Source organism: Ictidomys tridecemlineatus, chromosome 8, assembly GCF_052094955.1.
Source record: "Ictidomys tridecemlineatus isolate mIctTri1 chromosome 8, mIctTri1.hap1, whole genome shotgun sequence".
Taxonomy (NCBI): domain Eukaryota; kingdom Metazoa; phylum Chordata; class Mammalia; order Rodentia; family Sciuridae; genus Ictidomys; species Ictidomys tridecemlineatus.
In genome coordinates, this window is record NC_135484.1 from 96,565,918 (window position 1) to 96,588,124 (window position 22,207).

A 22,207-nucleotide genomic window follows, 5' to 3' on the forward strand; every position below is an offset into this window, starting at 1 on the left:
ACAAGGTCTTGTCCTTATGGGTCATCCATTTAATAATAGAAAGATGGATGTGTGCTCCTGTCTATTTTGATGTGAGCTTCTGTCCATTTGTTTTATCTGAATAGGAACCAGTTCTCTTATTACAGTTATGAAAAATGCTGTGATTCTTTTCTCCAGAAAAATGACAGTTCTTTTTAGTTATACACAATGTTAGGATTCATGTTAGCATAAGCATACAAGCATGGAATATAATTTGCTCTAATTCATTCCCAGTACTTCCCCTTTTTCTCCCTTCTCTCCTTAGTTCCCTACCCTCTGCTGATTTTTTCTGCTATTTATTTATAGTTTTTTAAATTAAATAATTGCATGACACCTGTATAATACTTTTTTATCCCTGAATTTTTGCATGAATATGCTTTAATCATCTCATTATGTGATGTAGATTTTTAAAAATATAATTTTCTTTGCACACAGTATGAAGATGATTCAGTTCTCTGTTATCTAGATTGAAAGTTCAATCTTTTGTTTGCTTATCAACTTTGATTGTGGTTAGTAAAATTAATGTTTGGGGGATTACATTTTTACCCTTAATATTTTCAATCAGAAATGGATCATTCTGTTTCAAACATGATATTTAAGAATATTTAATAACAGAGAAAACTTTTTAAAAAAACTAACTTAAAATGAATGATTTATTCTCATTAATTTTTAAAATAAACTACAAATGTAACAATTTTATCAAATAGCATTTTGATTATAATTCTGTATGTGTCTTATCCCAGAATTTGCTGTCATTCATAAAATTTAAATGTATTTATCACTATATTCATAATAATGACTTCTATTTATTGAAAACTCACATATTGTTAAGCCCTTTTCTTTGTGCTTTCCAAATTTACCTGATTGTCTTATCTCAGTCTGTTATGGTTTGGGATGTGAGGTGTCCCCCAAAAGCTTATGTGTGAGATAATGCAAGAACATTTAGAGTAGAAATGACCAAGTTATAAGAGCTTTAACCCAATCAGTGACTTAATCCCCTGATGCAGATTCACTGTGATAACTGAAGGCGAGTAGGGTGTGGCTGGAGGAATGGGGGCATTCCTGGAATACTTATTTGTGTCTGATGAGTGGAGATCTCTCTCCCTGCTTTCTGATCATCATGTGAACTACTGTCCTCCTCCATAATCTTCCACCATGATATTCTGCCTACCTGGATCCCTAAGGAATGAATCCAGCTGTCTATGGATTGAGACCTTTGAAACTGCAAGCCCCCAAATAAATGTTACCTACTCTAAAATTTTTCTTATCAGGTCTTTTAGTAACAGTAGTAAAAAAAAATTGATTAAATCACAGTATTATGGAACAAATATATCTCCATTTAAAAATTATTTTGGCAAGTATAGAACATGAAAATAGCCAAAATTTACTATTTAAACACTTATAATAAAGGTTTTAGAAATCCCTTGCTCCACATGTTCATAAGGCAGAAGCACAAGTTTTAATTTCTTTTAACTTTTTCTTGGTAATTACTGTATGGTTTGAAATAGCATGTTTTTACTCATTCTCTGATGTATCAGTTTTATATGATAGCTGTTAATTTTCAATGTAATTAGTGAAGATTTCTCTTATACTCATTCTATTTCTTTTATCCTGCTTACCCAACGCATCACTTTTAAGTCAATAATTGGTTACATTATAATTACATAAATATATTTCACTAATCAGCTGAGTCTTTCTTTCTTGAATAGTTTTTGTTGTTTTTTAATTCATAATTGCCGTTTTTTTTCTCTTGTTCTTTCTGCTACCCACATACTTTTAATCTCCTCAGCACCCAACTCTCTTGTTTTAAAAATTCTCTTATGTGTTCTCTTAGTCCCTGCTACAGTTTCTTTTTCTTCTTCATGGAATATTCAATAACAGAATTCCTCATTTCTTCATGGAGGAAATCCATCTTCTATGGTTTCCTTTTAGATGTGCTGCTCTCTTCACTTGTGACCTGAGTATGATTCTTCATGTCTTGGATAAACTTTTTGCTGCTCTTCTGGCTTAAGTCCAGTGTTTTCTGTATGATATTCCTTTCTTTTCCCTGGTTTACGTGTGTTTTGAAATAGAAATGTGTCTTTTTCATTGTTGTTTTTAGATACACATGATAGTAATGTGTATTTTGACATATTATACATACATGTTGTGCAACCCATTATAATTTTGATCCCATTCTCATGGTTGAACAGGATGTGGAGTTATGTTGGTCATGTATTCATTCATATGTGAATAAAGAAAAGTTATGTCAGATTCATTCTTCTGTCTTTCCTATTCCTATCTTCCTTCCCCTTCCCTTCATTCCCCTTTGTCTAGTCCAATTTACTTCTATACTTCCCCTCCCTACCCTCCCTTATTATAGGTTTGTATCCACATATCAGAGAGAGCATTCAATCTTTTGAGTTTTAGGGACTGGCTTATTTCACTTGGCATGATATTCTCCATCTCCATCCATTTACTGACAAATGCTATCATTTCATTCTTCTTTTTAGCTGAGTAATCTTCCATGGTGTACATATACCACATTTTCTTTATCCATTCATCTGTTGAAGGGCACCTAGGTTGGTTTCATAGCTTAGCTATTGTGAATTGAGTTGATATGAACATTGATGTGGTTGTGTCACTGTGGTATGCTGTTTTTAAGTCCTTTAGGTATAAAGTGAGGAGTGGGATAGCTGGGTCAAATGGTGATTCCATTCCAAGTTTTCTGAGGAATCTCCATACTGCTTTCCATAGTGGTTGTACCAATTTGCAGTCTTATCAGCAATATATGAATGAAACTTTTCCCCCACATTCTCACCAACATTTATAGTTACTTGTATTCTTGATAATTGTCATTCATACTGGAGTGAAATGGAATCTCAGTGTAGTTTTAATTTGCATTTCTCTAATTGCTAGAGATGTTGAACATTTTTTATATATTTGTTGACCTATTACATTTCTTCTGTAAAGTGCCTGTTCAGTTCCTTAGCCCATTTATTATTATTATTTTTTATTGGTGTTAAGTTTTTTGAGTTCTTTGTATATCTTGGAGATTAATGCTCTATCTGAAATGCATGTGGTAAAAATTTTCTCCCATTCTGTTCCAATATCATGTTCCAATGATATTCTTCATAGAAATAGAAAAACAGTCATGAAATTCATTTGGAAAAATAAGAGGCCCAGAATATCCAAAGCAGTCCTTAGCAAGAAAAGTAATGAAGTCAGCATCACCATACTAGATTTTAATTATACTACAGAGCTATAGTGACAAAAATGGCATGATTTTGGCACAAAAAGAATTGAAGACTAATGGAACAGAATAGAAGCCACAGAGACATACCACATAAATACAGTTATTTCATAAACAGACAAAGGTACTATAAACATACATTGGAGAAAAGATAGCCTCTTCAACAAATGGTGCTGGGAAAATTGGAAATCCATATGTAGTAGGTTGAAATTGTACAACTTGCACAAAACTCAAAGTGGATTGAGGACCTTGGCATTAGACCAGAGAAACTCTGCCTACAAGAAGAAAAAGTAAGCCCAACTCTTCATCATATTAGCTCAGGAATTGACTTCCTCAACAAGACTCCTAAAGCACAAGAAATAAAATCAAGAATCAATAAATGGAATAGCATCAAACTAAAAATGTTCTTCAAAGCAAAGGAAACGATCAGTAACATAAACAGAGAATGTATATTTAAATATCTTTTTAAAGTCTCATTTTTAGATTGTAAAGTTTCTGAGCCATTATGTGAAAAATTGTCTGTTTCTTGATCTCTTTGGGAATATATCTCATGGCAAATTTTTATGAAATATGAACAACTCAGGTTTCTCTTTCCCCATCAGATTTTTTAGTGTGTGTGTGTGTGTGTATGTGTGTGTGTGTGTGTGTGTGTGTCTGTATGCATGAGACTGAGAGAGAGACAAAGAGAGAGAGATCTTTGTATTTTTAGCATTTAAGACAATGTATAAAATAATAGTTTACTTGAATCTGTTAACCTATCTTTAAAATGGGAGCTATATTTATCTGTCCTTTCTATTATGCTGGGTGCTTGTTTAGAGAATTTCAATAACAAATGTCAATTTTCAATTAACCATAAATTGTTATACATATGTAAAGTGATGTGATTAATTACATATTTTTTTGCACATGATTTGGCCTATGTAATTCCAGAAGTTATAAATATCATTCAGTTGTTTTAACAATAACTCAAACTAAATTCTATAAACATACATATGTTAATTAGTTACTTATTTTTTCTTTGACCAGGTTGTCAGCATTTTACCCTTCTAAATTTTATTGTCTTAATCAATACTTCCAGTACATTAATATGGGAATATATAACTCTACACTGGTATTGGAGCATTAATCTCCAATACCAGATAGTGTGTGAGTCAAAGAGCAGGGACTAGAATTTGTTTCCCCATCTTTAACTGTTTTATGATTTAGTTTCAAGACAAAGCCTGTAAATAAGCATGAGTAAGTGTCTCATAAGTGGACTATTTTTAGTTTTAACTCTGATTTGAAGGTTTTAAAGCCAACCATAGCAACTAAATTTTGAGATGTCCTTTTTGCTGACAGTCCCTCATTTTGAAGGCTTTTATTGCATTTCTAGTGGCTCCTCATACTAATTCTCTTGCTTTGCTGATTTACTAAAAGGTAGTAATGGAAAGGGGAGAAGGAATGCTTTAGTTTGTAGCAACTATTCTGAAAAGGTTTTTCATATATATTTATTTTGACATTAATGAAGTATTAACAGTGATGGACTGTTGAGAGCCACAGCCCAAGGGGCCCCAGCAACCTTTCAGACTGCCAGCTGATGATTGGCTCACAGCGGCCCCAGCAACTTCTAGCTGATTGGCTCCTCTGCGGTGATGCTCATTGGGCTGTTTCCCCGCCCTTTCAGACTACGGAGCTGCTCATTGGGGGACTTTTTTGGCTCCACCCATGCGACCCAGCCAATCGGCCTCAAGAGCAGGAGGAGTGGGGGAGGTTGAGAGGCTTGTAGGAAGCCGGTGGTGGCAGTTGGGCTCTGAAGGTTTTTCCTGAGGAGCTGTTTTGTTGGGCGTGAGTGGTTCTAAAAATAAAGTTTGTTTCTTTTGACAAGTGGCTCCTGAATTGTGCCCAGCCAGACTGTGACAATGGACAGTGGAATGTAACACCTAAGATAAGGACATGGAAGAGATGAAAAGCAAAAGAGGACAATAATTAGTGAGTTCATCTGTTTATTTCCTGGTTACCCTGAAAATAAAATAATTTTTAAGCTTTATAGAGCTCTTTGATCTTGAATGTGGGATGATACACTTAACTTGAACACCAGATCATGATACCCCCATGCTGAAAGCCCTCTGATGAACTTATTTTGCATTAAGGGGAGGCATTCTACACCAAATGTGCTCCATGACTGAACCTGCTCCAGGTTCTTACCCTCATGGTTCACTGACCTGTTCCTAGAACAAGCAGAACTGACTCCATCAATGGAAGAGAGTTTGACCTCAGATCCCCTCAAGCAAGGCTTCTTTATGCTACTCCAGTGTAAGCTCAAAGGTCACCTTTTTTGAAGAGGCACACCTTTACCTCCATATGTAAGGGATCCCTCCCCTTCCCCCTGCCCCTAGTTCTACATTAGTGTTTTGATTTCTTTATAACACTTAGTACTATTTGAAGTTATCTCACTCAATTATGTGTTTAATCTCTAACACAGTAGTATTTTATCTCTGAATTCCTAGCAGCTAAAGAAGTTTCTGTCATGTAATAGTCACTTAAATGTTTATTGTTGAGAAAATGTAGGAGAAATAGCTCTGGACTCAGAGACCCTCACTTTAAGTTCTAGCCTCTTGTTTAGAGTGCATGCAAAAAGTTTTGTTACACAGGTAAACCCTATTTTTCTCCATATTTCCCAAGATTAAATGAGCTAGTGTTGTTTCAAAGAAATTTTAAACTAAATTTTCATTATCACAATAATCCTGTGAGGACAAAGAATATGAATCCTTCTTTCCATAGTTGAAAGGAAGATTACAGATCACTGGGTTTTCCTCATTTTTTAAAAAAGTACAGTACTAGTATACCCTTTCCCCACATCCTCATCAACATTTATTGTTGCATGTATTCTTATACACTGCTCCTGGGACTGCAAATTGGTGTGACCACTATGGAAAGCAGTATGGAGATTCCTCAGAAAACTTGAAATGGAACCACCATTTGACCCAGCTGTCTCACTCCTCAGTTTATACCCAAAGAAGTTAAAATCAGCATACTACAGGGATACAGCCACATCAATGTTTATACCAGCTCAATTCACAATAGCTAAGCTATGGAACCAACCTAGGTATCCTTCAACAGAGGAATGGATAAAGAAACTGTGGTATATATACACAATGAAATATTAACTCAGCCTTAAAGAAGAATGAAATGATGGCATTTGTCAGTAAATGGCTGGAGCTGGAGAATATCAAACTAAGTGAAATAAGCCAATTTCCCCCAAACTAAAGGCCAAATGTTTTCTCTGATATGCGGATGCTAATTCACAATAGGCAGGGGGACTAGTGAAGAATAGAGTTACTTTGGTTTAGGCAGAGGGAAGTGAAGGGAAGGGAGATGGGGTATGGGGGTAGGAAGATAGTAAAATGAATTGGATATTATTACTCTGTGTGCATGTATGACTACATGGCAGGTGGGATTCTATATCATGTACAGCCAGAATGAGAAGTTGTACTCCATTTATGTATGATGTGTCAAAGTGCATCCCACTGTCATGTATAACTAATTACAACAAATGAAAACATTTACAATACTATAAGAAGGATGTTCTTTAAATTTTGGTTGATTAACAGCTGTGTTAAATCTAATAGTTGGATTTCCTGATGTGTATGTATCCTCATGTATATTTTCTATTGACAGGTAATCTCAGTTTAAATTCCTACGTTTTAAAATTCTGGCAAAAGTAATTTTCTCGCTTTTCAGAACCCACTAAGAACTTTATAAGCAGCATAATAAAGTTAAATTTTCCAAAACCAAATTCTATGTTTAAGATGGTACATATGTTCTATATTCTTTAGCAGCCTATCCATTATAAATGAGGCAAGCAACTATGTAATTTACACTGTTAAAAACACAACTGTAATAAGCACCACCACAACCAGGTTCTGAAAAGCTCTGGAGGCAGAGTAGACCCAGGCATCTTGTGAACTTGGCACTGTGCCTGTGTCTCTGTGATAGCACTTCCCATAAGCGACTGTGAGAAGAGCTAGCAAGGGTCAGATTTGTTGTCTCTACCAGGATCTCTCAGAAAAATGTCATCTTGTCCTTTTATGTGTTTAGGGCCATTTCAGTTTGGGGAGGAAAAAAAAAGGGGGAACCCATGTTCTAATCTGTAGTCTCATTCTTGAGGGAATCCATTATATCTCAGCCTGCTTGACTCTTGCCAACATAGTTATTTTAAATTCCTATCAAGACAGTATTTAAACTCAAAATGGATCAAGGAGCTTGATATTAAATCAGAGACACGGAATCTGATAGAAGAAAAAGTTGGCTATGATCTACATACTGTGGGGTCGGGCTCCAAATTCCTCAATAGGACACCCATAGCGCAAGAGTTAAAAACAAGAATCAACAAATGGGACTTACTCAAACTAAAAAGTTTTTTCTCAGCAAAAGAAACAATAAGAGAGATAAACAGGGAGCCTACATCCTGGGAACAAATCTTTACTCCACACACTTCAGATAGAGCCCTAATATCCAGAGTATACAAAGAACTCAAAAAATTAGACAATAAGATAATAAATAACCCAATCAATAAATGGGCCAAGGACCTGAACAGAAACTTCTCAGAGGAGGACATACAATCAATCAATAAGTACATGAAAAAATGTTCACCATCGCTAGCAGTCAGAGAAATGCAAATCAAAACCACTCTAAGATACCATCTCACTCCAGTAAGATTGGCAGCCATCATGAAATCCAACAACAACAAGTGCTGGGAGGATGCGGGGAAAAGGGTACACTTGTACATTGTTGGTGGGACTGCAAATTGGTGCAGCCAATGTGGAAAGCAGTATGGAGATTTCTTGGAAATCTGGGAATGGAACCACCATTTGACCCAGCTATTCCCCTTCTCGGTCTATTCCCTAAAGACCTAACAAGAGCATGCTACAGGGACACTGCTACATCGATGTTCATAGCAGCACAATTCACGATAGCAAGATTCTGGAACCAACCTAGATGCCCTTCAATCGATGAATGGATAAAAAATATGGCATTTATACACAATGGAGTATTACTCTGCATTAAAAAATGACAAAATCATAGAATTTGCAGGGAAATGGATGGCATTAGAGCAGATTATGCTAAGTGAAGCTAGCCAATCTTTAAAAAACAAATGCCAAATGACTCCTTTGATATAAGGGGAGTAACCAAGGACAGGGTAGGGAGGAAGAGCTTGAGAAGAAGATTAACATTAAACAGGGATGAGAGGTGGGAGGGAAAGGGAGTGAGAAGGGAAATCCTATGGAAATGGAAGATGATCCTCAGGGTTATACAAAATTACATATAAGAGGAAAGGAGGGGTAAGACAAGATAATACAAGTGGAAGAAATGATTTACAGTAGAGGGGATAGAGAGAGAAAAGGAGAGGGGAGCGGAGGGGAGGGGAGGGGGGATAGTAGAGAATAGGATAGACAGCAGAATACATCAGTCACTATAATGGCAATATGTAAATCAATGGAAGGGTAACTGATGTGATACAGCAATCTGTATAAGGGGTAAAATTGGGAGTTCATAACCCACTTGAATCAAACTGGGAAATATGATATATTAAGAACTATGTAATGTTTTGAACGACCAACAATAAAAAAAGACAGTATTTAATCACACATAATCCAAAGCCTTTTGAAATGCAGAATTTAGACAAAGTGACTCATTTTTGTTTCTTTCTGAGAATGTAGATGAGCTGAGCTATCCTGTCCCCGAATGGAGTTGAACTAGACCTGACAGCTGACAGCAGGACTCTTTCCTCTTCCGCTTCCTTCACCCCTCCACATGCCACTGCCTTCTGACTGCACTGTGGGCTTTGCCAAGTCAGTTCTTTTTTTCTCCCTTATTTTTATTTTTACTTGTATAAGGCTAAACATTTTTCTTCAGCTCTTTGTGGTATAACTGATAAATAAGCTTGTATATATTTATGGCACACAGCACACTCTTTTGAAATACTTACACATTATGATTATCACAATCAAGCTATCATATCCTTAACTTTACCTAGGTTTTATTTTTTTGTATGCTGAGGACACTTGAGAGTTACTCTCTTAACAAATTTTCAGTATACAATAAATTATTATTAACTATGGCTACCATGTTTCACCTTAGGTCTTCAAAATTGATTCATCTTACAGTTGTAAGATGAAAACTTGTACCTTTTAACTACCTACCCCTTCTTTCCCCCACTTCTGAGTTTTAGTTAGTCACCATTCTAGTCTCTGTTATGAGTTTGACTTTTTTTTTTTAAGTTATACGTATATGTGAGATCCTATCAAATCTTCCTTTCTGTCTCTGGCTGACACAGAAATAGCATACTATCCTCCAAGTTCATTAATGTTGCTGCAAATGACAGGGTTTCCTTTTAAAGGCTAAATGGTATCACTGTGTGTATGTATGATTCTTTCTTTCATAATGAAAGACAATTTTTACAATTTTTATGTATCGAAAACTCAACAGTGTTTACTTAGCTCCAGTTTAGTGACAAGCCCTTTTTGCTTTTTTTTTTTCCCCCCTCTGGCTTGGCAATGTGAGCTACAGGTCTTCGAGTATGAGAGAAATTGGGGTTTGTCCTTCTTTAAGTGTTTGTTATAGGCATCTGATCCTGGATTATTTATGGTTGAAAGGTTTTAATTACTAATTCAACCTCATTACTCATTATTGATGTACCCCAATTTTCTATTTAATCATCATTTGGTTTTGTTAGGTTGTATGTTTCTAAGAATTGATCCATTTTTAGTTTATTCTATTTGTTGGCTTCTTGTTTTCCATAATGGTCTCTTGTGATTCTTTACATTTCAGTGGTGTCTGTTATAATGGCTCCTCTTGCATTTAGAAATAAAAATAGTTTTATTTATTCTCTGTCGTTTCTCCTTTTTATTGATATTATTACTGACATAGACTAAAGGTATTTTTGGTTCTTGCTCCTGAGGTCAGAATTGTGGCCCCTTCCCTACCCCCACCACTGCATTTGTTTCAGAAAGATAAATAGTGGGGTGTGGCTCTTAAAACTAGGGATTCTGTTGCTATCATTGTAGAAATCTCAACATTATTTTTAGTTTGGGGAGAAAACCACCAAAGACAAAAACTGAAGTGCCTTTTACAGCCTAACTATTTGAGATGTGGTTAGAAGTTCAGCAGGATCAGAGTCACCCAGCCCCTGTTATGATGGAAAACTCCCCAGCGATGAAGCAAACCCACTGATCAGACTGTGCATTTAAGTAAGATCTCTAGGTGATTTTCAGATATTTTAGTGTTTGAGAAAAGAGGTTGCTGAAGGTCACCCAGCCACTCTGAGTAAGAATACATTTTTTGTTTGTAGAAATTCTTTTTTAGGCTACTAGCTGACTTCTCTACCAAGGGAATAGAACCATAGAAGTTTTCCTTAGTTATCATTTGTGCATTGTCTTATGCAAGAATTTCTAGAACTTTGAGGAATGTTGGCCTATGGGGAGCAGTATTTATTCTTAAACAATGCTTGAGTCTTGCCCAATAACCTGAAGCTATCAGGTCAGTCTAGGCATCAGTGTTTAACAAGTTAACCAGGATTCAAGTCAATGCTCACATCTGTTAAGTAGAACTTTATATGAACTGTACATAAGCACATAGACAATGAAATGTCTGTAAACATTTATGAAACCAATTTGTTTCAATGATTAACATTATAATAACATACCTTTAATGTATTTTCTGTCTTCTATTTCAATTGCTATTGATCCTGAGTATAACAACATTAAGGAATTAACATTAGCCCAAGAATTCTAATGAATTTGATATTATATAGAAACACTGGGGATAATTTTGATAAAAGAACCATAACTAAATTTTGAGACTTTTGAGGATGAAGTTAGACAATATTTGATATTCTTTGCCATGAAATAGCATATTCTGGTTATGGCCTACCAAAAATGTCTCTCATGTATATTTTTTGACCTTTATAGCTCTTTATGTAGAGGACTCAGTCTCATTTGACAGTAATTCTTTTGGATAGATTGCTTTTCATTGTGGTATCATTTATATGTGTTGACCATACAAATATCAAGCATCTAGTTTAATGGACTTCCACAATTTTATGTACCTGAATATTGATGCCATAAGAAGATATTTCTATCACCAGCAAGTTTACTTGTACTATTTTCCAGTTATTTTCTGCCAGCCAAGGCAAACATTACTTGATATCTAATATTATAGGTTAGTTTTGCCTATTTGGGGACTTCATTAACTGGAATCAAACTGAATGTATTCTTTGGTGTCTGGTTTAATTAATGAAATAGAAGATACTTAAAACTAATTCACATTGTTTGATAGTTCATTTTTTATTGCTGAGTAGTATTCCATTGTCTGAATATGTTATACAACTTGTTTCTAGCATTCGAGTTATGTTTAGTTTGGGAATATTATGGATAAATTACTGTAAAACATTATTAAACCTTTTTTTCTGTATATATACTTGCTATTTCATTTTTCTAGGTTATACATTTAGCATGAAAGAACTTCTGGCCATAGTTTGTAAGAAACTGTACCTAACAATTTTGTAAAGTAATTACATCAGTTTTCACCAGTAACATGAGTTACAGTTTCTCCAAAAATCCTTTTATACATTTGATATTGTCAATCTTTTTCTTCTAGCCAGTTTTGTAGGTGTGAAATGACATCTTGTTCTGTTTTTAATATATATTTCCCTAATGATTAATGATGATGGATGTCACTCAATGTGTATTAGACATTTCTGTATCATTTTTATACTATGCTTGTTAAAGACCTTTTGCCAATTCAAAAAAATCAGGTTGTTTTTCTTTTAGAAGAAAAAAAACTTTGTATAATTTATATATGTATATATGTGTGTATTTATATGTATCTTATATAAAATCTGGATATGTATCCTTTTTCATAAGCATTTAACCTGAATATTGGCTTACATTTTTTTAATAGTGCCTTTGGAAAAAATAGAAATGTTTAATTTTGGTAAAATCTCATGCACCCATTTAAAAATATTTGCTAAGATTTGTTTCCTAAGAAATAGTTGCCTAATTTTAAGGTCAGGAAGATGTTTTCTTCTGAGAAGCCTTATAGCTTTAGCTTTTGTATTTGGAACTACACTCCATCTAATTTTTTCTGTAGGGAATAAGCTGGGGTCAAGGTTCATTTTATTCAGTTGACCCAACACAGTGTTATTGAAAACACTTTCCTATTCAATTACCTTGGCACCTTTGTTCAAAATAGATTGACCATGTAAGTGTGGGTCTATTACTGAGCACTGTTGTGCTCCATTCTACATCTGTTCTTATACCAATACCACACTTTCTTAATTGTTGTGGTTTTATACTAAGTCAAAATCAGATTATGTAAAATCTCCCATTTAGTTCTTCTAAATCGAGACTGTTCTTTCAAAACCATTTGCATTTTCTGTAAGTTTTAGAATAAATTTTAAACTTCTTTTTTTGGATTTTATTGAATGTATAATTTGAGGAGAATAGAAATTGTATGGATACATGAATATGAATCATTACATTTATTTAGTTATTAAAATTTCAACAGTTAGATCTCTCACATTTTTAATTAGCCATATTTATAGGTCTGTGATACTTTTAATACTATTAAAAACAGTATTAAATTTTTCTCCCAATTTTGTGGTTGGTTTATCTTTTTACTGAAAAAAAAAAAAACCAAAAAAAACCATTCATCATGTCTTATGACCTTGCCGAATTAACTCATTAGTTCTACTAGTCTTTTGGTAGAATCAAAAGATTTTTCTTTTCTTTCTTTTTTTCCAGGACTGGGCTTGAGCCCAGGGCCTCACACATGGCAGTCAAGCACTGTATGACTGAGCTACATCTCTATCCCCTTTTATTTTATTTTTAAGACAGGGTCTCACTAGGTTGCCTTGGCTGGCCCTGAACTTGTGATCCTTCTGCCTCACCCACCCAAGTAGGTGGGATTATATGTGTGTGCTACCAGGACAACCTGTCCAAAGAATTTTCTGTGTAGATAATCATATGCTTGAAAATAAGATCAGTTGTTTTTTTCTTTTATAATCTTCACATCTTTTATTTCTCATTTTTGCCTATGGCCCCAACCAGGACTCCCTATACATTGTTAAAATAGACGTGGTATGAGAATATATCTTTACTGATTTTGGGGACAAATAACTCAATATTTTACCTCTTAATATGCTGTTTCTTTAGATTTTTCATAGAAGGCATTTATCACATTAAGTTTCTTTTTATTGCTGAAAGTTTTGTCATGAGTAAGTGTTAAATTTTGTTAAATGTTTGCCCCACAAATCACAATGCACCTATGATTTTTTTTAATCCTTTAGTAAATGATATATGTTCAGTTTTAAGTTTTAATCATATCTCTGTGATAAATTTTACTTGGGCATTATTGTATATGTTGCTAAACTTGATTTGCTTATTTTTACATCTATGATTATGAAGAATAGTAGACTACAGTTTTCTTCTAATTGACCAGTTTTCAATTTAGGGTTAAGTTGGCCTTATGATAAAAAAGTTGGGGAAAGTTCACCCTTCCTCTATTTTTATTTGATTTCACTCAATGATTTTGATTTTAACCATTTAAATAAATGTTTGAAAGAAATTATTCACAAAGCTATCTAAACCTGTAGTTTTCTTCCTGGAATGGTTTTAATTAAAAAATTCAACTCTTGAATTTGGTTCAATTATCTATTGAATAAAATGAACCTGATCAAAAAACCTTTCTAAAAATAAACTCTAGGTCCAGATAGCCTCACCAGTATTTTCTAATTTAACATCATTTGGTCAAGGAACATAAAATGTGTGACTTTAATTTTTTTTTGGAATGTCCCTCCCCCCAACATATGGTCTTTTATGGTGACTAACACATTGGCATTTCAAAAATATGTGTATTTTGCTATCATTAGAGAGAACGTTCTACAGATGGCAATGAGGTGAAGATAATTGATAATGTTCAAATCTTCTGTGCCATTACTGTATTCTTGGTCTAATATTTGCTGAGTCCTGAATGTTAAAACTTTATGTTATGTTTTCAGTGGTCTATTTCGTTATTTTTTTCATATTTTGCTCCAAATAATCAGATGTTTTAATATTAGATATCCACATATTTAGGATTTTTTATAGTTTCTGATTGCCAATTCTTGACTGTGAAATATCAATCTAAAATTCTTGTTGTTGTCCCCTATGTATTATAATGTAATTTCCTCCCCTCTAACCAATTTTAGAAATTTTCTTTTGTTTTGATTTTCAGTTGATTGATTATGATGTATCTGGTTGTGACTCATTTTGTTTCTTGCTTGAGATTTGTTGAACTTTTTGGATTTGAGATGGTAGATTAGACAATTTTTGGCCATATCTTTTCAAACTTTTTTTTATTACCCTTTTTCTCTCTGAAGAAAATTTAATTACTGTATGCTAAATAAAAAGCATTTGGTATTGTCTCACAAATTTCAGATGCTCTATTCCTTTTATCATTATTATTATTTTTTCTTCTTAGGGTTTCATTTTTGGATAATTTATGCTGACTTGTCTTCAAGTTACTGATATTGCACTCTGGTATATGCAGGTAAGTCTGTTGCATGAATTCTTCTCTGATGTATTTTTCATTGCAAGTATTTCTGCTTGGACCTTTTAAAATAATTGTCATCTCTCTTCTGAATTTCCCATAGCTCTGCATGTTGTTCATTTTCTTCACTGGATCCTTTAACATACTTTTCATAGCTATTTTACAAACCCTATTTGGTACTTCTGATATTTAGATAATCTCTGCGTTTGAGAATACAGAATGTTTTTTGCCCAAGAAATCAAAATTTCATAATCTTGGGACAAAGGGGATTTCTTTCAGCTTGTCTGTAGTTTTTAGCTCTTCGGATTTCTGGAGTTGTTTTTCTAATCCTCTTGGCTGTCTGCTTTTTGAGCTCTCTCTCCTTGCTGTAGTGCAGGACTGAAGGGCCTTAGAGGGATTCCTCTCTGTCTTTTTGCTCCTACTACAGATTTCAGCAGACCTCTGCTTTGTATTTGAGGAAATCTCTGGTCATCTGCACAGTGGGAGGATGGGAGAGGGCCTCTGTGGGCTATTCTAACTTCTAAACAGTCCATGTACTTCCCATCTACTCTGCGTTTAGCTTAGGCTCATGGGGAATGCATGCTGCATGAGGACCTATTCTTTCTGTCACTGGGGCTTCCCAGGATTCGAATCTGAATTCCACTCTGACATACCAATTTTGACTGATTTCTCTCATGCTTTGTCAAACTCCTTCTCTTCTGGAGGATTCTCTGTCAGGAATGAAACCAGTAACTTCTGAACTTTAGTTCATTTTGGTTTCTTTAAATCCTCTTCTTGCTTCTGGGTTAAAGATTGTGGGTCTGTGGTTTATCTGGTGTGTTCTCATGATTGTAATGATGATATCCTAAAATTTTCCACATTTTAGCCAGAAATGAAATCCTTGAACTGATGTTTAGAAGGTATATTAAGGTCAAATAAATGAGTGTTTATGAATCAGATAAAATATTTCTTAATGTTTACAATTAATATCTCATTTTCTACATTAATTTATCTCCATTTTATCATATAGATATCTTTACCAGGTACCTTGGACTATTTTTTAAAAATGCAAATTCATATTTAAAGGAATATTTGCTACCATTTAGGTATTAAAAAGAACATAAAAATGTTTCACAGGATGTATAGAAAGGAGAATTTCTAATAAAAATTTGGAACAAAGCTCAAAATTTTAGACAGAGCTTATGCTTTTCCAAGACGATTATGAATTAAAAGATTTATCATGGTCTTCCTCAGCCCCTATTGATTGTCTTCCTGCATTAAAATATTTAAATTTTGTCTATTTTAGACCCATCTAAATTCTAAAGTCATGAAGTTAATTTAAATTTAAATGTACAATAATTGCATGTTTATCTTCATTTATCTAATACATTTAATTTTTTTTGTCCTTTCAGGAATCCTAAAACCAAAATATTAAATTGAAAACAAACATGGCTCATCACATTACATTTCTTTGGATAGTTCTTGTTCTACTTCTTCAGAATTTTGTATTAGCTGAAGATGGGGAAATAAGATCAAGTAAGAGCTTTTAGTATTGTCTCTTTTTGTTATCAACAGATTTTGATTCTGTAAATCAAATATTGGGAGTTCAAGGAGTAGTTTTAAGGATCTTATTCTTATTGTCTTTGATTCTGTAATTCCCTAAGATAAATGAATTGCTATGTAGCTGAGAGAAAGAGCTTCCCTCAGAGGTAGTTTGGAAGTTACTCTGTGCTAATACCGTATCCTCATAATGCACTGGGCTTTGGAATACCCAGTCTGGTTTGGAGTCCATGTTCAGCAACCTCTGAGATCACCAGGACTGAATGGGATAATGATGCATGTAAATGGCTCAGTACAGTGACATCTCAGTTAATGGTGACCATGTTCTTATTGCCTGGGAGCAAGCTTGCATTAGAGACAAAGAATTGTAATAATTGTGGTTCTGCTACAGAGGCCATTTTGTATAGATAACATACTTTTTTTTTAGAGTTTAGTTATTTTCACATTTAAAAACTCATAAATACCCAACTATATATTAATTAGTTTCTATAATAGTTACATCATATGTTTTGACAGCTTGATTCAATTTGACTTCAAATTTATTAAAACAATAATAATTAATGTTTAATTCCCCCAAGTATTCTACAAGATAGATAATCTGTCTCTACATTTTGAGGGTGAAAAGAGACATTTATAATTTAGGTGGCTTAGTGCCTTTCAGCTGGTTAGAGCAGTAACTGGTATTTGAACTATACTTTTGATTTTCAATTCCATTCCTTTCCTATGACACTACTCATCTCTCTAAAGGGGAGGTTTATTGTACTTTGGGGTTTATAAATGCCAAACTTGCTTTAGTATTCATGGTTTTGGCTAACCTTACAGCTATGAAATACATACTCTGTGGCTCCAACAGGAGAGGGGTAAGGAGGGCCAAGAACAACCAACCTTGTAAGATCTTTGTCAGGTGGCACACAAACACTAGCAGGTTCAGACAGTGAGTCTCGGTATTTAAGAAGGGTCAACATTGAACAACTCTGAAAACACATCTTTCCTATCCTCTTGGTTCCCACCCAACCCCCAACAAACTACTAGAAGCATAACTTTGAATGCCAATCAGGCTTCCAAAACTAACAGAAGAATGGCATTCTCTTGGGCTTTCAAATTTGCCTCTAGGCAAAATTCCATTCCTGTGGTCCCTGCCCTGAACTTTGGCAGAAGTTGGTGGAGTTGGGTCTGTTACACCCTTCTGAGGGCACCACCACCTGCAGAATACAGGTTAAAAATAATGTCATAATCACTGTTGAATTTTTGTGACAAATCCACATAATGACAACTTTTTGTAACTTCTTGGCTGTTGCATATAATTCACCTCACAGTAGTCTATTTTTGACTTCTATGAGTGAGTTAAGATAATTGCAAAGTTGGAGCTTCTTCCTGTGAGCCTTGTCAACATCCCAAGTATGCAAGTAGATATAGATAAAGGAAGGGAAGGGAGGGAAGATAAGTCAACAGAATAGGAAATATAGAGTTTAACTTATTACTAAGGAGACAGGGAAATACTAAGAATACTTATTTTCACAAATTAATTTTTCTTTAGTACCTACTTTACAATTATGGTAGCTTATTTGCAAGTATTTGCAGAAAATAAATCATCTTTATTTTAACTTTAAATTGGGAATCTGATCTCTACTTAATGGAAACTATTAATATGAGTAAAATCAAAAGACTTAAATTTACTATCATAGTACTCTGACTTCTCATTTCATCCTTTTCAACTCATTATCTCCAGGGAGATGTGATTTCCCCCATGCTAAATGCAAATGTGGCAAATATAAACAAAAATGAATTTAAAACCATATATCATGGGACATAAAATGATAGCTATTTTTGCTTCATTGAGTGCAGAAATTATAAAAGGATAAAGCAAATTGGCTGTTCCTATCCATGCAGTCTGGCCATTCCCAACTTTTAGGTTTACTTAAACCAACCAGTTTGTCTTTTAGTTTGTTTCTGTGTCATCTCTGGGCCTTTGTACTTGCTGTTCCTTTTGATTAGAATATCCTCTTCTTCACCTAGTTAAAACACTCATATCTCATATTGCCTATCAGCTTTCCCATAAAACCTTTCCTGATCTCTACAATTAGTTTGCGGTCCCCTCTTCAGTGATCTCTTAATTCTTTCTTCTTTCTTAAACCAGCCAGCTTTCTGTCGTACTAGACTATGAGCTTTTTGATAGATTTTATGTGCCTTTAGCATAAGTCAGGTGCCTGCAATCATCAGGTACTGAAAGAACAAAATAGGGTTAGAGGCTTACTGTTGTATACTATAGAGTTAAGATTTTTTCTTTCCACAACTGCTTATAATTTGTCTAGCTGTAACTTGCACCAAAAACCTTTTTTTCCCCTAATAGAACTTTAAGATTTTATATTTTTCCTGGTTATCTCAAAATAAAAATGTATACAGAGAAAGAAATGGTTTCATACCCTTGAATATAGATTCATTTAAGCTGATGTTTTGCCACATTATTGGCTGAAGATGAGAGATCTAACATTTGGACACCAATTTTAGATGTAGTTCAAGTGTTGACTGCTTTGGTGATTTTGTTCCATTTAACTTTTACCAACAAGAATAGTATGAAATTATATTAGCTAGTTGAGTCAAAGTTGGCAGAAAATTTGTTTTTATTTTTCTCCTATTCCTTGGTTTATATTTTACAAATGTTCAAGTTTAGCATTAACCTTAACATGTTTAACTCATTACTTAAGACAAGCAAAGATGTTAGCCAAAACCTCATGTATCTAAGGACACTTTTTGTTTTTTATATAACAAATGCATTCTGATGGTTTCCCTTTTTCCTTAGGTTGCCGTACGGCTCCAACAGACTTAGTTTTCATCTTAGATGGCTCTTACAGTGTGGGCCCAGAAAACTTTGAAATAGTGAAAAAGTGGCTTGTTAATATCACAAAAAACTTTGACATAGGACCCAAGTTTATTCAGGTTGGAGTGGTTCAGTATAGCGACTACCCTGTGCTGGAGATTCCCTTGGGAAGTTATGCTTCAGGAGAGAATTTGATAGCAGCCATGGAGTCTATCCACTACTTAGGAGGAAACACGAGGACTGGAAAGGCCATCCAGTTTGCACTGGATTACCTTTTTGCCAAATCCTCACGATTTCTGACCAAGATAGCAGTGGTGCTTACGGATGGCAAATCCCAAGACGAAGTCAAGGATGCGGCAGAAGCAGCAAGAGACAATAAAATAACACTGTTTGCCATCGGCGTTGGATCAGAAACAGAAGATGCAGAACTCAGAGCCATTGCCAACAAGCCTTCCTCAACATATGTGTTCTATGTGGAGGACTATATCGCCATATCCAAAATAAGGGAAATAATGAAGCAAAAGCTTTGTGAAGGTAAGCCCTACTGTAATTTGGCAACATTTCATAATTGCAGTTTCTTACATCTTGATATATAATTTTGCTCATTAACACTGGTGTAGCTTTAGGTAATGACATGTTATTTATTTATGTTAGAGATGAGGTGAGCACAGATTTCTGTTTTATATTCTGGATAAATATTGCTTTTATAAACAGTTACATTTTGATAAAATCTAAATATAGAAGCCTGATGTTTTTTTTTTACATTTATTTTTCCTTTCAATTATAGCACATCTACTATGGGGATGGGATAAAATAAACAAAATTAAAAATAAGAATTAAATCAACCGCTTTATATAAAATTACTGCTAAAGAGTTTTCCTACATTTTTCATTCCAGTCTATTTCCTTTTGTTCCTCAATGTGTCTTAGAGTTTGTCTACCTAAAACAGGACACTATTGTATATATAATTTCATACTCTATTTTTATGCTATTACTTTGTTGTCTAATAATTTTCTTAATCTTTTAACATGATAACAGAACATCTTCTACTGAAGCTTATTTAGTAATTTTCCAGTTTTATAAACTTAGCTTATTTGTAAATATTGTCAACATAAATAATAACAGTGAGTTTCTTGTACATAATTCTGAATGGGAATTTCTCATTTCTTCAGGTAAAAAGGGTCAAATTACTGACATTTGAAAATATCAGGGGAAATGTTAAACATTGCACTTAAGAAAGGCTTAAATTCTTTCTTCATGGGACATTTGGAAATAAAGTACTTAACAGTGATTCTATATCATTCCACAAAATCTAACTTCATGTTATGATAACTGCATGGTATGAGAAAGCTTCAGTTTTTGGTAAACATTAATCCTGTCAGGGCACAGATATGTCTATGTTTGGATTATTTGGCGAGAATAATATCTTTTGAGTTTCTATAGGCATTGAATATTCCATGTACTTCAGAAGTAACACTAATGTGAAAAGAAAAATTTTTCTTATTTTCCATAGACTCCAAAAGTATTGGTTCACATTTGATGGAAAAAATTGCTATGTTTGTGGTAGGAAACAAATTATGCCATAGCTATTCTATTTTCTTCATATTTGTTTAGTGGAAATAGTGGAGAAAAACAATTAAAATTTTTTATTTACAATAATTAGCAAAGTATAGAAAATCAAGCATCTTCTCTAATCACACTTTGAAGAAAGGGGCATATGTGGTCATCACTGTGTTAATGAGCTGCAGTAATACTGGGCTGATTCTTTTTTATTTTTTTAAAGAATTTATTTTTTCAGTTGTAGATAGACACAATACTTTTACTTTGTTTATTTATATTTTTATAGGGTGCTGAGAATGGAACCCAGTGCCTCACACATGCTAGATGAACACTCCACAACTGAGCTACAACCCCAGCCCCTGGGTTGATTCTTATCATCTTTGGGTTGATATCTTTAATAGCTTGTCAGATTAGTTAGAATACTCTTATTTTGAAGCCAGGCATATTTCATTATTAAAATAGACTTTTCATAGATAAACTTATCTGTTTTTAATCCTAAAATATAAATTTAACTGATAAAATACATCTGTTCAGTACTCAGAGGCTTTTTCTGTAGATATGTATTTTGGTAAATATGTTCTTTTCAACAAAATCTAATTACACATTAAAGGGTTGCTGTTGCTCTGCTTAAAATGGGGTAAAAAGGTCTTCAAATGTACAATCTACAAAAAAAAAAAAAGAATTTGAAATCTTGCCCAATATTACTTCATCCACACTCAAAGAAAGAATATAAGTAATGTCTGTGTCTATTCAGTTTCATGTATGTGCTGTACAATAGTCATCTTACAAATTGTAGTTTTTGAAGTTATGCTTATGGAATATATGGGTTTTCTGGCACTTGACTTTTTGTACCAATTAGGTTATGGTTAATGCTCTAAATTAAGGCATTCTTGTCTTTGAGAATCTCAAGTCATGCAATTTGTATTTGAATCCTTTGACCAATTCATATTTCCATGGCAAAGAGTCCAGCTGTACTCAGTATTGAAGGTTACTATTTCCTAGTACTGTTCACTTTATACTTTATGGTTGCTTCAGAATGAACAAAGTATTATTTGCCTGTTTTTTTTTTTTTTTTTTGCCTCACAGTTCATTTCATCTTCAAGGACCCACTGTTTCCCTGGAGGAATTGCCTCCAGTATTTTCCTTGTATCAGGGCCACCATTTTTTAAATGGGCAATTGTTTATGCCTAAAAGTTGTCTTATTACTACTACTAGTACTGCCACTATGTTACTTCTCCTGTCTCCTCTTCCTTCCCTTTCTCAGAAAAAACATATAACATGAGATATACCTTACTAATAAGTTTTAAGTATATAGAACTGTGAACCTTGTACAGTGTCATAAGAACAGATTTAGGAATTTTTCATCTTCCCTGGCTGAAACTTGATATCGCTTGAACAATTTTTCCATTTCCTCAAACCATGGACAACCACCACTTTTCATTTTGCTTCTGTAAGTTTGCTTACTTTAGATT

At 34.0% G+C, this 22,207-nt stretch overlaps 1 protein-coding gene across 1 annotated transcript in view; it reads left to right on the top strand.

Annotated features, from left to right (window-relative positions):
- Col21a1 (collagen type XXI alpha 1 chain) overlaps window positions 1-22,207 on the top strand; it is a 169,050-nt gene that overhangs the window by 42,588 nt on the left and 104,255 nt on the right. Inside the window, exons 2-4 of the mRNA XM_078019855.1 lie at window positions 14,750-14,818; window positions 16,210-16,333; window positions 19,158-19,709. Coding sequence (XP_077875981.1) covers window positions 16,246-16,333; window positions 19,158-19,709 — 640 coding nt within the window. The 5' untranslated portion in view covers window positions 14,750-14,818; window positions 16,210-16,245. The remainder of the gene's footprint in view (window positions 1-14,749; window positions 14,819-16,209; window positions 16,334-19,157; window positions 19,710-22,207) is intronic.